The sequence below is a fragment of the Hemitrygon akajei genome, chromosome 1 (assembly GCF_048418815.1).
Source record: "Hemitrygon akajei chromosome 1, sHemAka1.3, whole genome shotgun sequence".
Classification (NCBI taxonomy): Eukaryota; Metazoa; Chordata; class Chondrichthyes; order Myliobatiformes; family Dasyatidae; genus Hemitrygon; species Hemitrygon akajei.
Window position 1 is genome coordinate 209606155 of NC_133124.1, and position 17340 is coordinate 209623494.

Here is a 17340-nt window from a genome sequence, read left to right on the forward strand (position 1 = left end):
GTGATCCCACTGGGCAAGAAGGGTGGTGATCCCACTGGGCAGGAAGGGTGTTGCACCCTCTGGGCAGGAAGGGTGGTGCACCCACTTGGCAGGAAGGTTGGTGATCCCACTGGGCAGGAAGGGTGATGCACCCACTGGGCAGGAAGGGTGGTGCACCCACTTGGCAGGAAGGTTGGTGATCCCACTGGGCAGGAAGGGTGATGCACCCACTGGGCAGGAAGGGTGGTGCACCCACTTGGCAGGAAGGGTGGTGATCCCACTGGGCAGGAAGGGTGGTGCACCAACTGGGCAGGAAGGATATACTCCCGCTGGGCAGGAAGGGTGGTGATCCCACTGGGCAGGAAGAATGGTGCTACTACTAGGCTGGAAAAATTGTGATCCCAACGGGCAGTTTGCGTGGTGAACCCAACGGGCAGGTTGGGTGGTGATTCCAACAGGCAGGGTGGGCGGTGATCCCAACGGGCAGTTTGGGCGGTGATCCCAACGGGCAGGGTGGGTGGTGATCCCAACGGGCAGTTTGGGCGGTGATCCCAACGGGCAGGGTGGGTGGTGATCCCAACGGGCAGGGTGGGCGGTGATCCCAACGGGCAGGGTGGGCGGTGATCCCAACGGGCAGGTTGGGCGGTGATCCCAGCGGGCAGGGTGGGCGGTGATCCCAACGGGCAGGGTGGGCGGTGATCCCAACGGGCAGGGTGGGCGGTGATCCCAACGGGCAGGGTGGGCGGTGCTCCAGAGCACTTAGTTGCAACCAGAAGAGGCACTTTGTCACACGAGAAGAATGGAGCCTGATCATGGAACTGCTCTGGAAAGCGGGGAATCTGCTTCATCATATTCCTGACAGTAGGAACCCTGCACTTGTTGCCAAGAATGAACCTCCATGTCCCAGGATGAATAGAGTCTGAAATCCTCTTTGTTGGCCAGTGCTGCTGCTATTTTCAGCCCATTTCCAGTTGCACCCTCTCCTTTATCTTCCACTTCTTCCTCACAGAACATGGAGGAAGAACCCACATCTCAGTATCTGTTCAAACAGGCTGGGAGATCAGGAATTAAATCAAAGATCCTGGAGAAATGGAGCTTCACCTCAGAGCTCCCAAGTAGAGAGGTGTGCATTTTATTTCCCTTTGGCATCAAGGAAACTGCTTCTACTGAAGTGTTCGCCAGCAAAGAAGAAGCTCATTTCACTCACGGAAGTTAATTGGGCAGCCTTGGGGAGCTGCACCTGTGTGTTTCGGCAGTGTGGACAGTTCTACCTTGAAAGTCAGCACATCAGAGGTGCTGTGTGGGCCTCCAATCAGCTTATGAGGTGTTGAATTCTTCCGTCGCTTAATACAGTGCTGTGCGACACAGTTCTCCGTTTATATTACTGCCAAGCTGGGTGTGGGCGGCATAGATTTTCAGTGAGCCTTTGGCATTGATGCATTGGGGGTTTCTGCTCAGGAAGGTCTGTAGGTACAGCTTACACGCTAGAGACTCTGCAGATGCTGGAAATCTTGAGCAATGCAGACAAAACGCTGGAGGGAACTCAGCAAGTCAGGCCGCATCTACAGAAGGGAATAAATGTTTGATGCTGAGAGACTTCATCAGGACTGGAAAGGGAGGGGGCCGAAACCAGTGAAGAAGGTGGGAGTGGGAGAGTAGAGGAGGAGATGAGTACAAGCTGATAGGTGAGTCCAGGCGAGGGGGACGGTGGTTGAGGAGGGGCGGTGGGTGTTGAAGTTGAAGCTGGGAGGTGATAGGCAGAAGAGATAAAGGGGTGAAGAAGAGTGAATCTGATAGGAGAGGACAGTGGACCGTGGGAGAAAGAGATGGAGGAGGGACATCAGAGGGTGGTGATAGGCAGGTGAGAGAAGAGAAAAGAGAAGAGGTGAGAGGGTATCCAGAATGGGAATTGTAAAAAAAAAGAGAAGAGGGCGGGGAGAAATTACTGAAAGTTAGAGAAATTGATGTTTGTGCCACCAGGTTGGAGCCTATCAAGACAGAATATGAGGTGTTGCTCCTGAGTGTGGCATCACCATGGCAATAGATGAGGCCATGGAACAACAGGTGGGAATGGGAATGAAGTCAAATTGAAATGGGAAGCCATCATTCTAGAGATTTATACCCTCTATGACATTCCTGCACAAGGCTTTTTCCAGTTACTACTCCAACATGTAACTGTGTCCCAACATACGAGACCGTTTCACCAATAAAACCCACAACATCTACCCTGTGTAACACTCACTGGATCTTAAAAGTTTCATTAAGATCACCCAGCACTCTTTTAAACTCCGAGGAATGCAGGTGGAACTTTGTTGCCCATTTGTGACAAGTCAGTTATGACAAAGGCTTTGATCAATTTCTAAACAAAAGAGCGAATCTCGTGGAGAGATTCCATTTAAAACATGAGTCACTGAGTGAAGAAAAGGAGATGAAAATGGGATGGTGGGAGGATTGGTAGCTATAGAGCACTATAAAGAAGATACCTGGCGCTCTGTGCTACAGGTTCCACCACTTGCTGATTTAATTCACCTTCAGTCACTCTTGTTAAAATTGTACCTGAATATCATTTTGTAGATAGACTGCACGCTTGGGCCTATGCAGGACCATGTGTTTGTCAGTGAGTAAATATTGTAGCCAAGATTTTGGCATCTATCTAGCAGTGAATAAAATTCTGGGCACCTTCCACCATCTGGCACATTTCATAAGCCCGCTTTTCCCATCCTCAGAAAAACCGGCTATAATTCATGGCCCAGCTACCCCGAGGGTAGGAAACTTGGGTTTGTGGGACACTAGGAATGTCCCACCACTCCCTGACCTTCCAGAGGTGAGATGCTTGAGGAAGCTGTGACCTGCATTCTTCTCTCCGTGTTTGGCATAGGCGTGGGGGAAGGCCCACCTTTGAGCTGCCATTTTGACCCAGGACCCTCACAACATGGAAAATGGTCCCCTCTGCCTGCACAAAGCACGAGACAAGATCAACAGTGAGGCACAGCAGGGCTGGTGTGAAGGTCAGGCCACCCGGAGAAATACTGTCCGGGCCTGACAAGCCTATAATTAATGGGCTAAGGTGCTTGAGTTAAGTTCTGTGATCCTTTTATGACTTCATATCAGAGATTAATTGACTACTTTATCCCACAGGAAATGTTATTGAAGAGGGCGGCAGATCTTGTAGAGGCTTTATATGGAGGACCTCCAAATAATCAGGTACTGCAGAGTGTTTACTGATTGGACTGACTACATATCAATCAAATAGAGCCAGTCCTCAGAGTCCAATCACGACACAGGGTTGGACAAGTTGGTCAGCACAGCGGTGCAGGTCGAGGAGCTGCTGCCTCTCGGCTCCATTTACCCGAGTTTAGTTCTGACCTGAGGGTTGGCATGTCCCCCTTTCGACTGTGTGGGTTTCCCCCAAGTGCTCCTGTTTCCCCCCCCCCCCCCCCCACATCCCAGAGGTGGTTGGGTTGGCTGGTTAATTGGCTGCTGCCATCAAGTTGGAGTCTGTCCGGATGGAATATGGGGTGTTGCTCCTGGGCGCGGCCTCATCATGGCAGTAGGTGAGGCCGTGGAGCAACATGTGGGAATGGGAATGAGTGTGGAGGTACGTGCTGGAACCGGAGTGCCATGGATGGGAATGAAGGGAGACTCAAATGGGTTATTGTAGGATTACTGTAAATATGCATGCTTAATAGAGCAGCCTTGGTGAGCTGAAGATCTGTTTCCTTGCTGAGTCAATTTTTAACTCTTATATTGCTTCAGACCGGACAATACAATTTATAGCTGGGATATCTGAGAAGTATAATGTAATTGAGGCCATCCTCAATTTAGAACTTCATCTGAATTTCCGTAGGACTATGAGACCATAAGAAATAGGAGTAGTGTTAAATTCAATTCAGGTTTAATTGTCATTCAAACATACTTGAATACCCATAAATGCAGCCAAACGAGGCAGTGTTACTCTGGACCGAGGTGCAAAACGCAGTACCAGCAGTCATACACAGCACGACACACACATAGCACATAGAAGATAACAAGCACATGAAGATATCAGTAAGATACAGCCACGCAAAAAAAAATAGTTCAGAACCGAGCCCTGAATGCCACAGAAACCTGCAGTTGAGCACAAACAGGAGCAAATTTGCAGATGCTGGAGATCCAAGCAACACACACAAAATGCTGGAGGAACTCAGCAGGTCAGGCAGCATCCTTGGAAAAGAGTACAGTCGACGTTTTGGGCCAAGACCCTTCAGCAGGATTGTGCAGCTTGTCTTCCACCAAGCAAACACTAGGGGGCAGCACTGACTCCAAACTGGACGCTGTTGCACACCGCCATTAGGCCATTTGGCCCCATCACTTCTACTCTGCCATTTGCTGAATGTTGATTTATTTCCCTCTCAACCTCAATCCCCGTAACCATTGATGCCCTTCCTAATCAAGAATCTACCAACCTCTGCTTTCAGTATATCCGATCACATGACTCCCACAACCATCTGTGCAATGAATTCCAAAGACGCAGCTTACTCTGGCTAAAGAAATTCCTTCTTCTCGTTGTTCTAAAGGATGTCCTCCGACTCTGAGGCTGTGCCCTCTGGTCCTAGCCTCCCCCACTATAGGGAACATCCTCTCAATGTCCACTCTAAAAAGGCTTTTCAATATTCAGTAAGTTTCAATGAGATTCCCCCTCATCCTTCTAAGCTCCAGTCAGTATAGACCTAGGACCATCAAATGCTGCTCATATATTAACCCTTTTATTCCCAGGATCATTCATGTAAATCTCATCTGGACCCTCTCCAATGCCAACACATCCTTTCTTCGATATTAGGCTGTAAACTAAAAATTGAGATCTGAGCCAATGCCTTATAAAGCCTCTGCATTTCATACTTGCTTTTATGTTCCAGTCCTCTGGAATTGAATGCTAACATCGCATTTGCCTTCCTCACTGCTGCAACAGTTAACCTGTAAGTTAACTGTTAGGAAATCCTGCACTAGAACTCCCAAGACCCTTCGCACTTCTGATTTTTGAATTTGCTCCATATTAGAAAGTAGTGTTAATTTTTTATTTCTTCTGTCAAAGTGCACGACCAGACACTCCCTGCATTGTATTCCATCTGCCACTTTGCCCTCCTAATCTGTCCAAGTCCTTCTGTAGACTCCTCTGGTTATATTAAGAGGCTGCAGAGTCTCCTCTTAGAAACTCAATACAGTGATGCACTCTTGTTTTCTGTCTTGTGCACAAGTGCTGTCAAATTATGTATGCAGCCATTTTTGAATTGAATTGACTTTATTTCTTACATCCTTCACGTATATGAATAAGAATATTTATGTCCATCTAAATGTGCCATGTGCAATCATAGTAATTTATAATAAATAGAACAGTCAATGTAATATAGGGTACACTTGAATCAATGTGAGTTCATCAGTCTGATGGCCTGGTGGAAGAAGCTGTCCTGGAGCCTGTTGGTCCTGGCTTCTATGCGGTACCACTTCCCCGATGGCAGCAGCTGGAATAGATTGTGGTTGGGATGGCTTGGGTTCCCAATGATCCTTTGGGCCCTTTTTACACACCTGTCCTGGTAAACATCCTGAATCATGGGAAGTTCACAACTACAGATGCGCCTCTGTCCGCACCACTCTCTGCAGAGTCTTGTGATTAAGGGAGGTGCAGTTCCAATAACAGGCAGTGATGCAGCCAGTCAGGATGCTCTCAATTGTGCTTCTGTAGAAAGTTCTTAGGATTTGGGGGCCCATACCAAACTTCCTCAACCGTCTGAGGTGAAAGAGGCGCTGTTGTGCCTTTTTCACCACACAGCTGGTGTGTACAGACCACGTGAGGTCCTCGGTGATGTGGATACCGAGGAACTTGAAGCTGTTTACCCTCTCAACCCCAGATCCATTGATGCCAATAGGGGTTAGCCCGTCTCCATTCCTCCTGTAATCCACAACCAGATCCTTTGTTTTTGCAACATTGAGGGAGAAGTTGTTTTCTTGACACCACTGTGTCAGAGAGATGGCTTCTTCCTTGTAGGCCACCTCATTATTGTTTGAATTTAGGCCAATCAATGTAGTGTCATCGGTAAATTATGGGCACCTTGGGGAATTCAACCTGAGTACTTCTGAGCATGGCTGACTTCTGCCAGCTACTCACCATGGATCACACAGTTGGAACATCCCTCTGATCTTCTATGCCTCTTCATGACAAAACTAGGGGCAGATCAGGCAACGTCGACGAGAGAGGAGTCGAGCGGAGGGGTCAGTGGTGTCAGGTCAACATCCTGCACACAGCCTCACTTAGCCTCGCTTTTCAATGACCAGCCAGAACAACTCCACTGATCCAGAGTCTTCAGAGACCAGAAATCCCCAGGGCTTCCGAGCAATTCCCCAAGCTACCAAGAAAGTCTCTGTGTTTCCCAGAAGTCCCTGGGTCTTCCCCGAAGTGACTGCAAGTGCAATCTTATATGTGCAGAACAGTATTTATGCAGAAAGTATATAAAAATTGCATTCATTACAAAGTCCTGATTTTTTTAAAAGATTTTTGTTCTTTAAATTCATTTTGAGCTATGTGCAGCTGTTATCAGCTAAAGCTCATGTGGCAGTCTTTGTGGTTGGGACTGGGTTGGACATCGGCTGGTCAGCAATTTCCCTCACTTCTACGGCACCGGGTCTGTCAAGACAGGGGGCAGCAGCGAGCTTTGTATGATGCAACCCAACACTGGAGAAGCTCTGCAAGTCTGTGGAAGGATATGGGCAAGTCAACATTTCAGGTCAAGGCCCTTCATTTGGACATTATGGTTCCTGACATGATTTGCGCTTTTACTGCAAGAACTGGTGTGCCAAGTGCCAACGTAGACTAGTGGCCACTTTATTAGGTACACTTATACTCGTTAATGCAACTATCTATTCAGCCAATCATGTGGCAGCAACTCAGTGCATAAAAAAGCATGCAGACATGGTCAAGAGGTTCAGTTGTCATTCAGATCAAACATCAGAATGGGGAAGAAATGCTATCTAAGTGACTTTGACTGTGGAATGATTGTTGGTGCCAGACAGGATGGTTTGAGTATCTCAGAAACTGCTGATGATCTGGGATTTTCACATACAACAGTCCCTAGAGTTTATAGAGAATGGTACGTAAAACAGAAAAGCATCCAGTGAGCGGCAGTTCTGTGGGCAAAAGTGCCTTGTTAATGAGAGAGGTTAGAGGAGAAAGTCTAGACTGGTTCAAGTTGACAGGAAGGTGAGAGTTACTCAAATAACCACACGTTACAACAGTGGTGTGCAGAAGAGCGTCTCTGAGTGCACAACACATCGAAACTTGAAGTGGGTGGGCTACAGCAGGAGAGGACCCCACTGGGTTCCACTTCTGTACCTAATAAAGTGGCCACCAAGTGTACTTCAATCAGATTTTTGGGAGGCAGAGGTGCAATTACACCAGTTTAGCCCGGCACCGTGGAGGATGAACGCCAGCTTTTTGGGTGTATTTTACCGTTGTTAAATCAGTTTCGCGAACCCCGTCTTGTGAGGTTGTTGCCGCAGCCACGATGAAAACAGAACCCCGAACAGCAGTGGTAAAGAGCGCCTTGCCGAGGGAACAGCAACGACTTGGGCTTGCCTGTTCTTGTCAAACAGCAGATCATAAAAGTTTATTATCTTCTAAACCGCCTGAGAGGTGTTAAGAGTGAAAGAATAAATGGACAAATAAACACGTAGAGAACGCTGGAGGAGAGCAGCAAGTCAGGCAGCATCTATGGAAAGGAGTAAAGAGTCGATGTTTTGGGCCGAGACCCTTCATCAGGGCAAGTAAACCATTTGGTGCGTTCACCTTGAAGTGCACTCTTTCGTTCGTCTGCCTATTCACCGGTTGAACATCTTCCAGGTGAACCGTGATTACCTAAGGGATGATCATAGAAGAAAGCTGATTCATCCTGAGCTCCATAGTAGCTCCCTAAATTCTGCCACCATAAAATTCAAAAGCAGAACCATAAGACCACAAGATATAGGAGCAGAGTTAAGCCATTCCCTCCATCGAGCCTGCTCTGTTGTTCAATCATGGCTGACATTTTTCCCTCAACCTGCCTTTTTCCTGCCTTCTTCCCGTAACCTTTAACCCCCCCCTTTGTATTCTCTGCCTTAAATACAACTATAAATATGCAATGACTTGGCCTCCACAGCCCTCCATGGCAACGAGTTCCACAGATTCTCCACCCTCTGGATGGAGAAATTCTTTCTCCTCTCAGTTCTACAGGGGCACCCCTTTATTCTGAGTCTGTGCCTTCTGACCTTGGAGGATTAGGTTGAGATTGCAGTATTGGCAGCCCAACTGAAATGGTCTATGCTGAGATCGTAGAACGTGCTTCTCTTTACCCCAGGCTGGGTAGCTTGGCTTTTCATCGGCACCTCATGCAAGGATGCAACATTGAGGCCTTATGAAGCACTGGTAAGGCCTCACTTGGAGAATTGTGAACAGTCTTGGGCCGCTTATCTGAGAAAGGATGTGCTTTCATTGGAGAGGGTTCGGAGCAGGTTCTGTGAATGAAAGGGTTACCATACAAGGACCAATTGATGGCAGTAGGACTGTACCCACTGGGATTCAAAAGAATGAGGGGAGATATCAGTGAAACCTATCGAATGTTGAAAGTCCTCGATACAGTGGATGTGAAGGCTATATTTTCTATGGAGGGGGAGTCTAGGACCAGAGGGGACAGCCTCAGAATAGAGAGATGTCCATTTTAGCCAGAGAGTGGTGAATTTGTGGAATTTGTTACCACAGGAAGCCAAGTCATTGGGTATATTTAAGGTAGAGATTGATAGGTTCTTGATGAATCAGAAGCCAGGAGATTGTGCTGAGGGGGAAATGTATCAGCCATGATAATTGGTGAAGCAGACTTGATGGGCCAAATGGCTTAATTCTGCTCCTATATATTATGGTCTATGGTCTTATACTGCCTTGCAGGAGCGAGGACTGAGCCAGGAGTTTGTATCAATCATAGAGCAAGAAGAATGCCCTTCAGCCCATCAAATCTATGTCAACATCAACCATCCAATTATACCAATCCCATTTATTCCCTCTGCCTTCACATCAATTGCCCCAACATTCTACCACTCCCCGAAGCATTAGGGGCTATTTACAATGGCCATTTATCCTACTATTCTAATCTTTGGAACGTGGGAATATCCAGACCAACCACCTGGTCACAGGAGAGCACGTAAACTCCACACAGACTGCGTCTGCAGCCAGGATTGAACCTCGGTCTCTCATACTGTGAGGCAGTGGCTCTCCACCAGCTGTGGCACTGCTCGCAGGCTGCCTGTGTTTACCAGCTCCCACCAGCAGGGGTTACCAGAGAGCGATCCAGGAGATGGAAGGGATGGGTTGTTTCAATGGTGCTTCCGTCTTGTTGTACCTAAAAAGTCCCACCTGAGAGCTCCAACTTTGGGCCTAGATTAAAGCAACTAATCCGAAAATCATCTGCCTATCATTCCCCCTTCCACCAACCCCATTTATCGCCTGCCAGCTTTTGCTCCGCCCTTTCCTCCACTTTTTCATACTGGCTATCGCCTCTCTTTTGTTCCACTCTAGATGAAGGGTCTCAACTTGAAATATCACCTGTCCATTTTCCTCCATAGATGCTGCCTGACCCACTGAGCTCCTCCAGAGCTTTAAATGTTGCAAATAATCTGTAACCCTGAAGACAACAACTCAGACCAGCTAAAGCCTTCCAGCTCTAAGTGGTCTGAACCACTATCAGTGGTATTTTTACCACCAGAGCAAGCTTTATGTATTTGGTGTTGAAAAGAATAAACCTCACTAGCTATAAATTGATGTCAAACAAATGTGTGATTAATGATACATACTTTAGCTGCCTCTGTTCACTTGAGCTCACTGGCATTAAACCAATGCGGTCTTAGGCTTCCATCCAGATGGTTTTGGGCCTGTGGTTTTAGGCCTGATTCCAGGATGGTACATCTAATACAGAGCTGGCTGCTAAGCTACCAGCTTATTCATACTCTCATGAGTAACAACTCCTGGCATTTATGGTGACAGGAATTTTTTTTTTTGGATTCCTCTGGTCTACTCTTGTCCCAGATGGTAACTCATCGTTGATAACTGCAGCCTGGAGGATATCCCAGGGGACTTTGAGACTTAAAAAGTGGAGCTTTGGATGTGGGGACAATGGCTGTTTACAGGACTGGTGTTCAGAAGTCTTGAAGGATCATGAATCAATTTCAAGAATTAACTTTATTCGCCATATACGTACATTTAGACGTAGTAGGAAATTGTTGTGGTGTTTTGATACAACCTGCAGCAAAAAACAACATTCAACAATTACCCAGAATGAAGAATTATATGAAAGCTAAAAGTACAGATATACAGTAAAATGTTTAGAAATACACAGAGTGGATGTGGAGAGGGTGTTTCCTTTAGTGGGGGAGTCTAGGTCCAAAGGGCACAACCTCGGGATACAAAGACGTCCCTGTAGAACAAAGATGAGGAGGAGTTTCTTTACCCAGATGGTGGTGAATCTGAAGCATTCATTTACAAAGATGGAAGGCCAAGTATGTTTAAAGTGAAAGTTGATAGTTGAGGCCATCAAAGGTTTAAAGGCAGGAGAATGGGGTTGAGAGGGATAATAAATCTGCCATGATAGAATGGTGGAGTAGACAATGGGCTGAATGGCCTAATTCTGCTCCTGTGTCTTTAAGGTCTTATACCAGCATGTATTTACAATATAAACAGCGTTATAAAAAGTGGTTTAAAGTGTTTACAATGTAGTGACTCAGGTAATAGAGGGGTTGAAGAGGGGAGCTAAATTGACCAGATTATTGCCTAGGGGAACAAACTTTTAATGTGACGTGAAGTTTTGTTTTAATAACTCTATAGCGCTGCCAGGTCCTCTCAAACCTTTCAAGCCTCAGGTCCCACACAAACCCGGTCAAGGATCAACATTATTTACAATATACATTTCCATGTATTAGGAATTTGCTGTGGCATGTTGGTGAGGGTGAGACATGCATCACAAAACAGCATTAGACAATTAGACAGAATTATATAAAAATAAAGTACAAGCTGTTAATTATGTACTTATGCATATTTTATAGAATAAAATACCCATAACTTCTTCACACAGAGAGTGGTGAATCGGTGGAATTCTCTGCCACAGGAAACAGTTGAGGCCGGTTCATTGGCTATACTTAAGAGGAAGTTAGATATGGCCCTTGTGGCTAAAGGGATCAGGGGTATGGAGAGAAAGCAGGTACAGGGTTCTGAGTTGGATGATCAGCCATGATCATACTGAATGGCGGTGCAGGCTCGAAGGGTCAGATGGCCTACTCCTGCACCTATTTTCTATGTTTCTATGTTTCTAAATACAAGTATATATTTACAAGTATGCGTCATTAAAAGTGGTTTAAAGTTTTTATAGTGCAGTGACGGAGGTACTAGATAGGGGTGCTGGGGAAGTGGGTGACTAATTAGAATGGTCGACACGATGAACCACTGGGCAGAAGAAATTTTGAAGCAATGGCCTGGAATTGCAAACTGTAATGACTGCTTGAAAATTTAAACTCAGCTAATTAATAGAAATTGGGAATGCAATACCAATTATCAATAAGTGTGACCATGGTAATTCCAACTATGAAAGATTATTCGATTCATTGATCTTCTTTAAAGAAAACAATCTGATGTCCTTCCTTTCTCAGGCTCATAGTTTCAGGGGTCTCAGTTTCGTCCTGATTTTGATGCTGTGTGTATGAAGTCAGCACATTCTTCCTGTGACGAGCTGAGCTTCCTCCAGCTGCTCCAATGTCCTCCCATGAGCCAAAGCATGCAGGGTGGCTAATTAGGTTTTCTAATTAGCCCTTGGTGTATTTTAATGGGGAAAATCCAAGGAAAACGAGATCAATTAGAGTGATATTTAACAAAATGAAGAAAGGGAAGAAACTGCTGAAGTATTTTTCTGATTGTTTCCAGAAAAATAGTATGGTGGAGTCCTAGAGTTTCACTGCATGGAAAGAAGTTCTTCATTCCAGCTTTTCCATTGGTGCTTCTGCCTTGTTATATCCCAAAGCCCAACCTAAGAGCTCGAACGTTGGGCCAGGATCAAAACAACTAATGCGAATATCATCTGCTTATCATTCCCCCAACCCCACCCAAACCACAGCTCCACCTATCAAGTTCATGATATCTATCCAAGTTGGATCTGCATATTTTAATTTGGCCCATATCCCTCCAAATCCTTTCTATTTATATACCCGTCAAAGTGTCACATGGAAATGTGGGTGGATGGTATTGCTCTGAGAGCCAGCATAGATCCGATGGGCCAAAAGTTATTTATCCTTCTCCCTTACATGGGAGATATATTGTCATTGCTCAAGACAACGAGATTCTGGTGCTACTCCAATCTGTGCAAAGACAGATATTTACAATACATGCAGTATGGCTTAATTTAAAAAAATCCCATATATACATGCACCAAGTGACTTTGATAGTCCATAACCTTCAAAGGCCATTGGCAAGCTGGAGTGTAGCAGTATTCAGCTGCACAACAGCTCACGGGAAGAAACTGTTTTTCAGTTTTGCTGTCTTGGCTAAGATGTTTCTGTATCTTTTACCAGATGGCAGGAGATTGAACAGACAGTGTCCAGGATGGGATGGGACTTTAATGATGTTATGAGTGTGCCACAGGCATCGAAAGTTGTAGATAGTCTACAGGTCTGGTAGTTGAGTGCCAAGGTTGTGCTGAGCTGTCCTAATCACCCGTTGGCGTGCTTTGTGATCTGTCTTGCTGCAGCTAGAGTACCACACTGTCATCCCATATATCAATACGCTATCACACACCAATAAAAGTTGACGGGCAATTTTTGGGTTAGATTAGCTCTCCTAATGCTCCTCAGGTAGTATAGTCACTATTATGCAAATGCTATCCAGGAGCCATGCATGGTCCTTGAACTGGTGGCCACTATATGAGATTGAAATATTTTGGCCATCTAAAGGTTTAAAACAGTAACAAAGATACTGGAGGAACTCAGTGGGTCAGGCAGCATCTGTGGAGGGAAATGGACTGTTAATGTTTTGGGCCAGGCCCTTCACCTGAAGTGATAAGACATTTTGACTTGAATTGTCAATTGCTTATTTCGCTTCACAGATGCTGCCTATCTTGCTGAGACCTTTCAGCACCTTGTTTGTTGCTCCAGTTTCCAACATCAGCTGTCCCTTGCATCTCCACGATGTTTTAGCGCACCAGATTCAGGAAGCACACAGAAAATAAATCCCACCCTCGCCGTAAACCAACAGATTTCCCTTCACAATTGATTTGTTACTCAAGTTAAGTTGTGTCACGCTCAGAGCTTGGTGATCCGCCTGCAGGTGTTTGACTGACCAGCATTGTCCGGGGCACTTCGATGACCTCTCTTGGTTCTCCTTTAGGGTATCTGAGTATCTGAAAGAGGAGAGAGCCCTCAAAAGCCAGCTATGCCTCACAGCTTATCTGGGTTTGAAAATCGGTGTGGGAGGGCTCAGATGTTTCCATTTCAAAAGCAAGAACCACAATCAGTACTGAGGTACAAGGCCAGAAATTAAAAATGAATGCAAAAGGCAAAGGAGAAGGAGGCCATTGGATGATGTGGCCAGCAGGTGAGGTGTCATAAAGTGAAGGCGAAGCAAAGCATGTGAGACACAGACAAAAACCAGGAAATTTGGTAACAAAAACTTACATTTTGTAGGAGAAAGGGAACACCAAATACAAAAATATTCCATGGCTCCATGTTTATAGAGTAAATAAGGTGGCAGGGTGGAGAAACATCTCTAACAAAGAGATGTCAATGTCAAGGTAGATTTTATTATCAAAGTGCATACATGTCACCACATACAACCCTGAGAGTAATTTTTCTCCAGGCTTCCTCAGTAAATCTATAGATTAGTAACTGTAGAATATTTTACTATTAATTGATCTATAGAATAATTCAATGAAAGATCAATCAGAGTGCAGAAGACACCGAACCGTGCAAATGCAAATATAAATAAATAGTAATAAATAACGAGAACATGAAATAGCAAAATAAAGAATCCTAAAAGTGAGATCATTGATTGTGGGAACGTCTCAATGGATGGACAAGTGTTTTGTTCAAGAGCCTGATTTTGTTCAAGAGCCTGATGGTTGAGGGGTAGTGACTGTTCTTGAACTGGTGGTGTGAGTCCTGAGGCTCTTGTGCTTTCTACCTAATGGCAGCAGTGAGAAAAGAGCATGGCCTGGGTGGTGAGGATCTCTGATGATAGATGTTGCTTTCCTATGACAGATGTGTTTAATAGTTAGGAAGGCTTTACCTGTGATGTACTGGGCTGAATCCAACTACCTTTTGTAGGATTTGCCTTTCAGAGGCATTAGTGTTTCCATAGCGGAGGCGCTTCTTCCCTCCGCTAGCCTGCAGGCCACCCTTGGGCAAGGTGTGGCACCTGCTTAGGCCCCTCGATCGGGATCATGAGGCCATGGGAGCAGGTGGTGGATGGTCGTACGAGCAGCTGGTGCATATCACAAGTCCTGGTTATGCGACCACTAACACCAAGCAGACAATCTCTGAAGAGTATTGATCATGGCTGGGGTCACCCATCTTAAGACCATAAGATATAGGAGTATAAGTAGGCCATTTGGCCCACTGAGTCTGCTCCGCCATTCAATCATGGCTAATCCTTATCTCCCCACCTCAGCCCCATTTTCCAGCCTTTTCTCCGTGTGCCCAATCAAGAAATGATCAACCTTTGCCTTAAATACACCCAACGACCTGGCCTCCACAGCTGCCTGGGGTAATAAATTCCACAAATTCACCACCCTCCGGCTAAAGAAATTTCTCTGCATCTCTGTTTTAAATGTACACCGCTCTATCCTGAGGCTGTGCCCTCTTGTCCTAGACTCCCCCACCATGGGAAACATCCTTTCCACATCTACTCTGTCTAGGCCTTTCAGCATTGAAAAGGTTTCAGTGAGATCCCTCTTCATCATTCTAAATTCCAGGGAGTACAGACCCAGAGCCATCAAATGTGTCTCGTATGATAACCCTTTCATTAATGACTGCCCAAAAGAAAGCAATGGCAAACCACTTCCATGGAAAAATTTGCCAAGAGCAACACTGGTCATGGGACCATTATGCCTACGTCATACCACACAGCACGTAATGGAATGATAGGACAAATGTCAGGAAATGGGACTAGCTCAAGTATATAATTTAGTTGGCATAGATAAGGTGGACTGAATGTCCTCTTTCTAGGCTGTATAACTGTGCATTCCAGTCTGATAAATCCTTGCACGTGATGTATTTTCTACAGGAAATGATCCTGAAGAGAGCAGCTGACATCGCGGAAGCTCTGTACAGCGTTCCGCGCACCCCCAGCCAGCTTCCTGCCCTCTCCAACACTCCCAGCCACAGCAGCATGATGAGGATGAACTCGTACAGTGGCCAGCTGGGTGTCAGCATCTCAGAGTCCGCACAGGGCAACAGCCAAGGTAAGCCCGTACTCGGCCACTCACTGCCATCCTTACTGACAAATAGTGTTGACCAGACTAGCCGGGGTTCTGACGACTCAAGTCGAGCGGTGCTTAAGTCTGGAGGCTTAACTGTAAACCTCTGGTGTCGTTGATTGATTATTTCACAATTCTTTCTTATTTTGGGTACCTGCTGTGGCCACTACCTACCTTGCCAACAGCCTTTTTCTAAAAGTTCCCTTCTGGAAAGTACCATTAAAATTTTACACCATCTTAAAGGTTTTTCTCCCCCAGGCAGTTAATCTGATCACCCATTCTAGTTATCCCATTACGCCGTAGACATCTTAAACCACTTTTTATAATGCTGTTTGCATTGCAAATACATGCTGGTATTTAACCACATTTTTATTCCATATCTGCACTTCAACCTCTAAATTTATTTTTATATAATTCTTTATTCTTTATAGTTGTTGAATATTGTTATTTATTGCATGTTGTGCCCTGACCAACACACTGCAGCAAATTCGTAATACATGCAAATGTCATCGTCATCGTGATGTGCCTCGTTGTATGACGTGGGTGATCGTGGTCTTTGACCATGATTGCTCTTGGCAAATTTTTCTGCAGCAGTGGTTTGCCATTGCCTTCTTCTGGGCAGTGTCTCCACAAGATGGGCAACCCCAGCCATTGTCCGCCTGGCGTCAGTGGTCGCGTCACTAGGACTTGTGATCTGCACCAGCTGCTCGTACGGCCGTCCACCACCAACTCCCTTGGCTTCACATGGCTCTGATCGAGGGGCTAAGCAGGTGCTGCACCTTGACCAAGGGTGACCCTCGGGCCAGCGGAGGGAAGGAGTGCTTTACACCTCTTTTGGTAGATATGTGTCTCCCACCTACTGCTCAGACATTTAAATATAAAGTTGCTCTTTGATCCTGTTTTGGAGCTGAATAGATCCCCTGATGAGACAGACAGCCCTTCAGACCTCCGTGTCTGTATTGGTCCTCATTTACACTAATTCTACATTAATCTCATTATCTAATTCTCCTCACGTGCCCATCACATCTCCCAGTTTCTACCACTTACCGATGCACAAGGGGAAACTTACAGTGGTCAATTGATTTACGAACCCACCCATTACTGGGGTGTGGGAGGAAACCTGAGCACCCAGAGGAAGCTCACAGGGTCACAGGGAGGGCGTTCCGACTCCACCTCGACAGCAGAGAAGGTCACGATCAATGGAAAAGTGATGCAGGGGTTCTACTAGCTACGCCAATGTGAAAATAGATCGGCTTCCTTAATACTGAGTCTGAGGTCTCCGATGGTCAGGGTCGACCATGGATGTTGCATCCTAGCTGTCTAGATAAGCAAACCAGGGCAGAATGACATAGGGAGCAAGCTGTTGCCCATGTAGCAAGCTCCCCATCTCCACACATCTGATGGACCCAAAGGAACGGGAGTTACCGATGGAGTTTGGCACCAGAACCAGCACAGGAGTTGCCAGTCAGCATTGAACTGATTGTCTTAAGGACTCTAGCTCCAGATTTTTCCCCCTTGGGGTTTACTTCCGAAGCCTGTCCCATGAGGGAATACAGCTGAGGGCAGCGGAGATTTGCGGTCAGAGTTTTCCTTCTCCTGGCTGAGCTGTTAACCACAGCCGATGAGCCCCATCTGCCCGAAGAATCTAGTATTAAAGTACCAGTAACTCACCTTTGGCCCTTCTGCTGTCAGTAGAAACGATTCTGCCGGGTTTGGTAGCTAAGCCACACGTGAAGGCCAGGAGCTGGACTTGGTTGTCAGAGGCTATTGAAGAGTGGGAGCATTTAATAGGTATGGGAGTTTATCCCCTTTAACACCCCGGGCTATAACAGCCTGAAAGAACCTTCTTCCTTCA

At 46.0% G+C, this 17340-nt stretch overlaps 1 protein-coding gene across 12 annotated transcripts in view; it reads left to right on the top strand.

Moving 5' to 3' along the window:
• Positions 1-17340, top strand: part of LOC140734898 (transcription factor COE2) — a 318188-nt gene that overhangs the window by 258797 nt on the left and 42051 nt on the right. For all 12 annotated transcript variants that reach the window (XM_073059600.1, XM_073059582.1, XM_073059608.1 and 9 more), the window contains 2 exons: positions 3118-3183; positions 15293-15470. In XM_073059600.1, coding sequence (XP_072915701.1) covers positions 3118-3183; positions 15293-15470 — 244 coding nt within the window. The remainder of the gene's footprint in view (positions 1-3117; positions 3184-15292; positions 15471-17340) is intronic.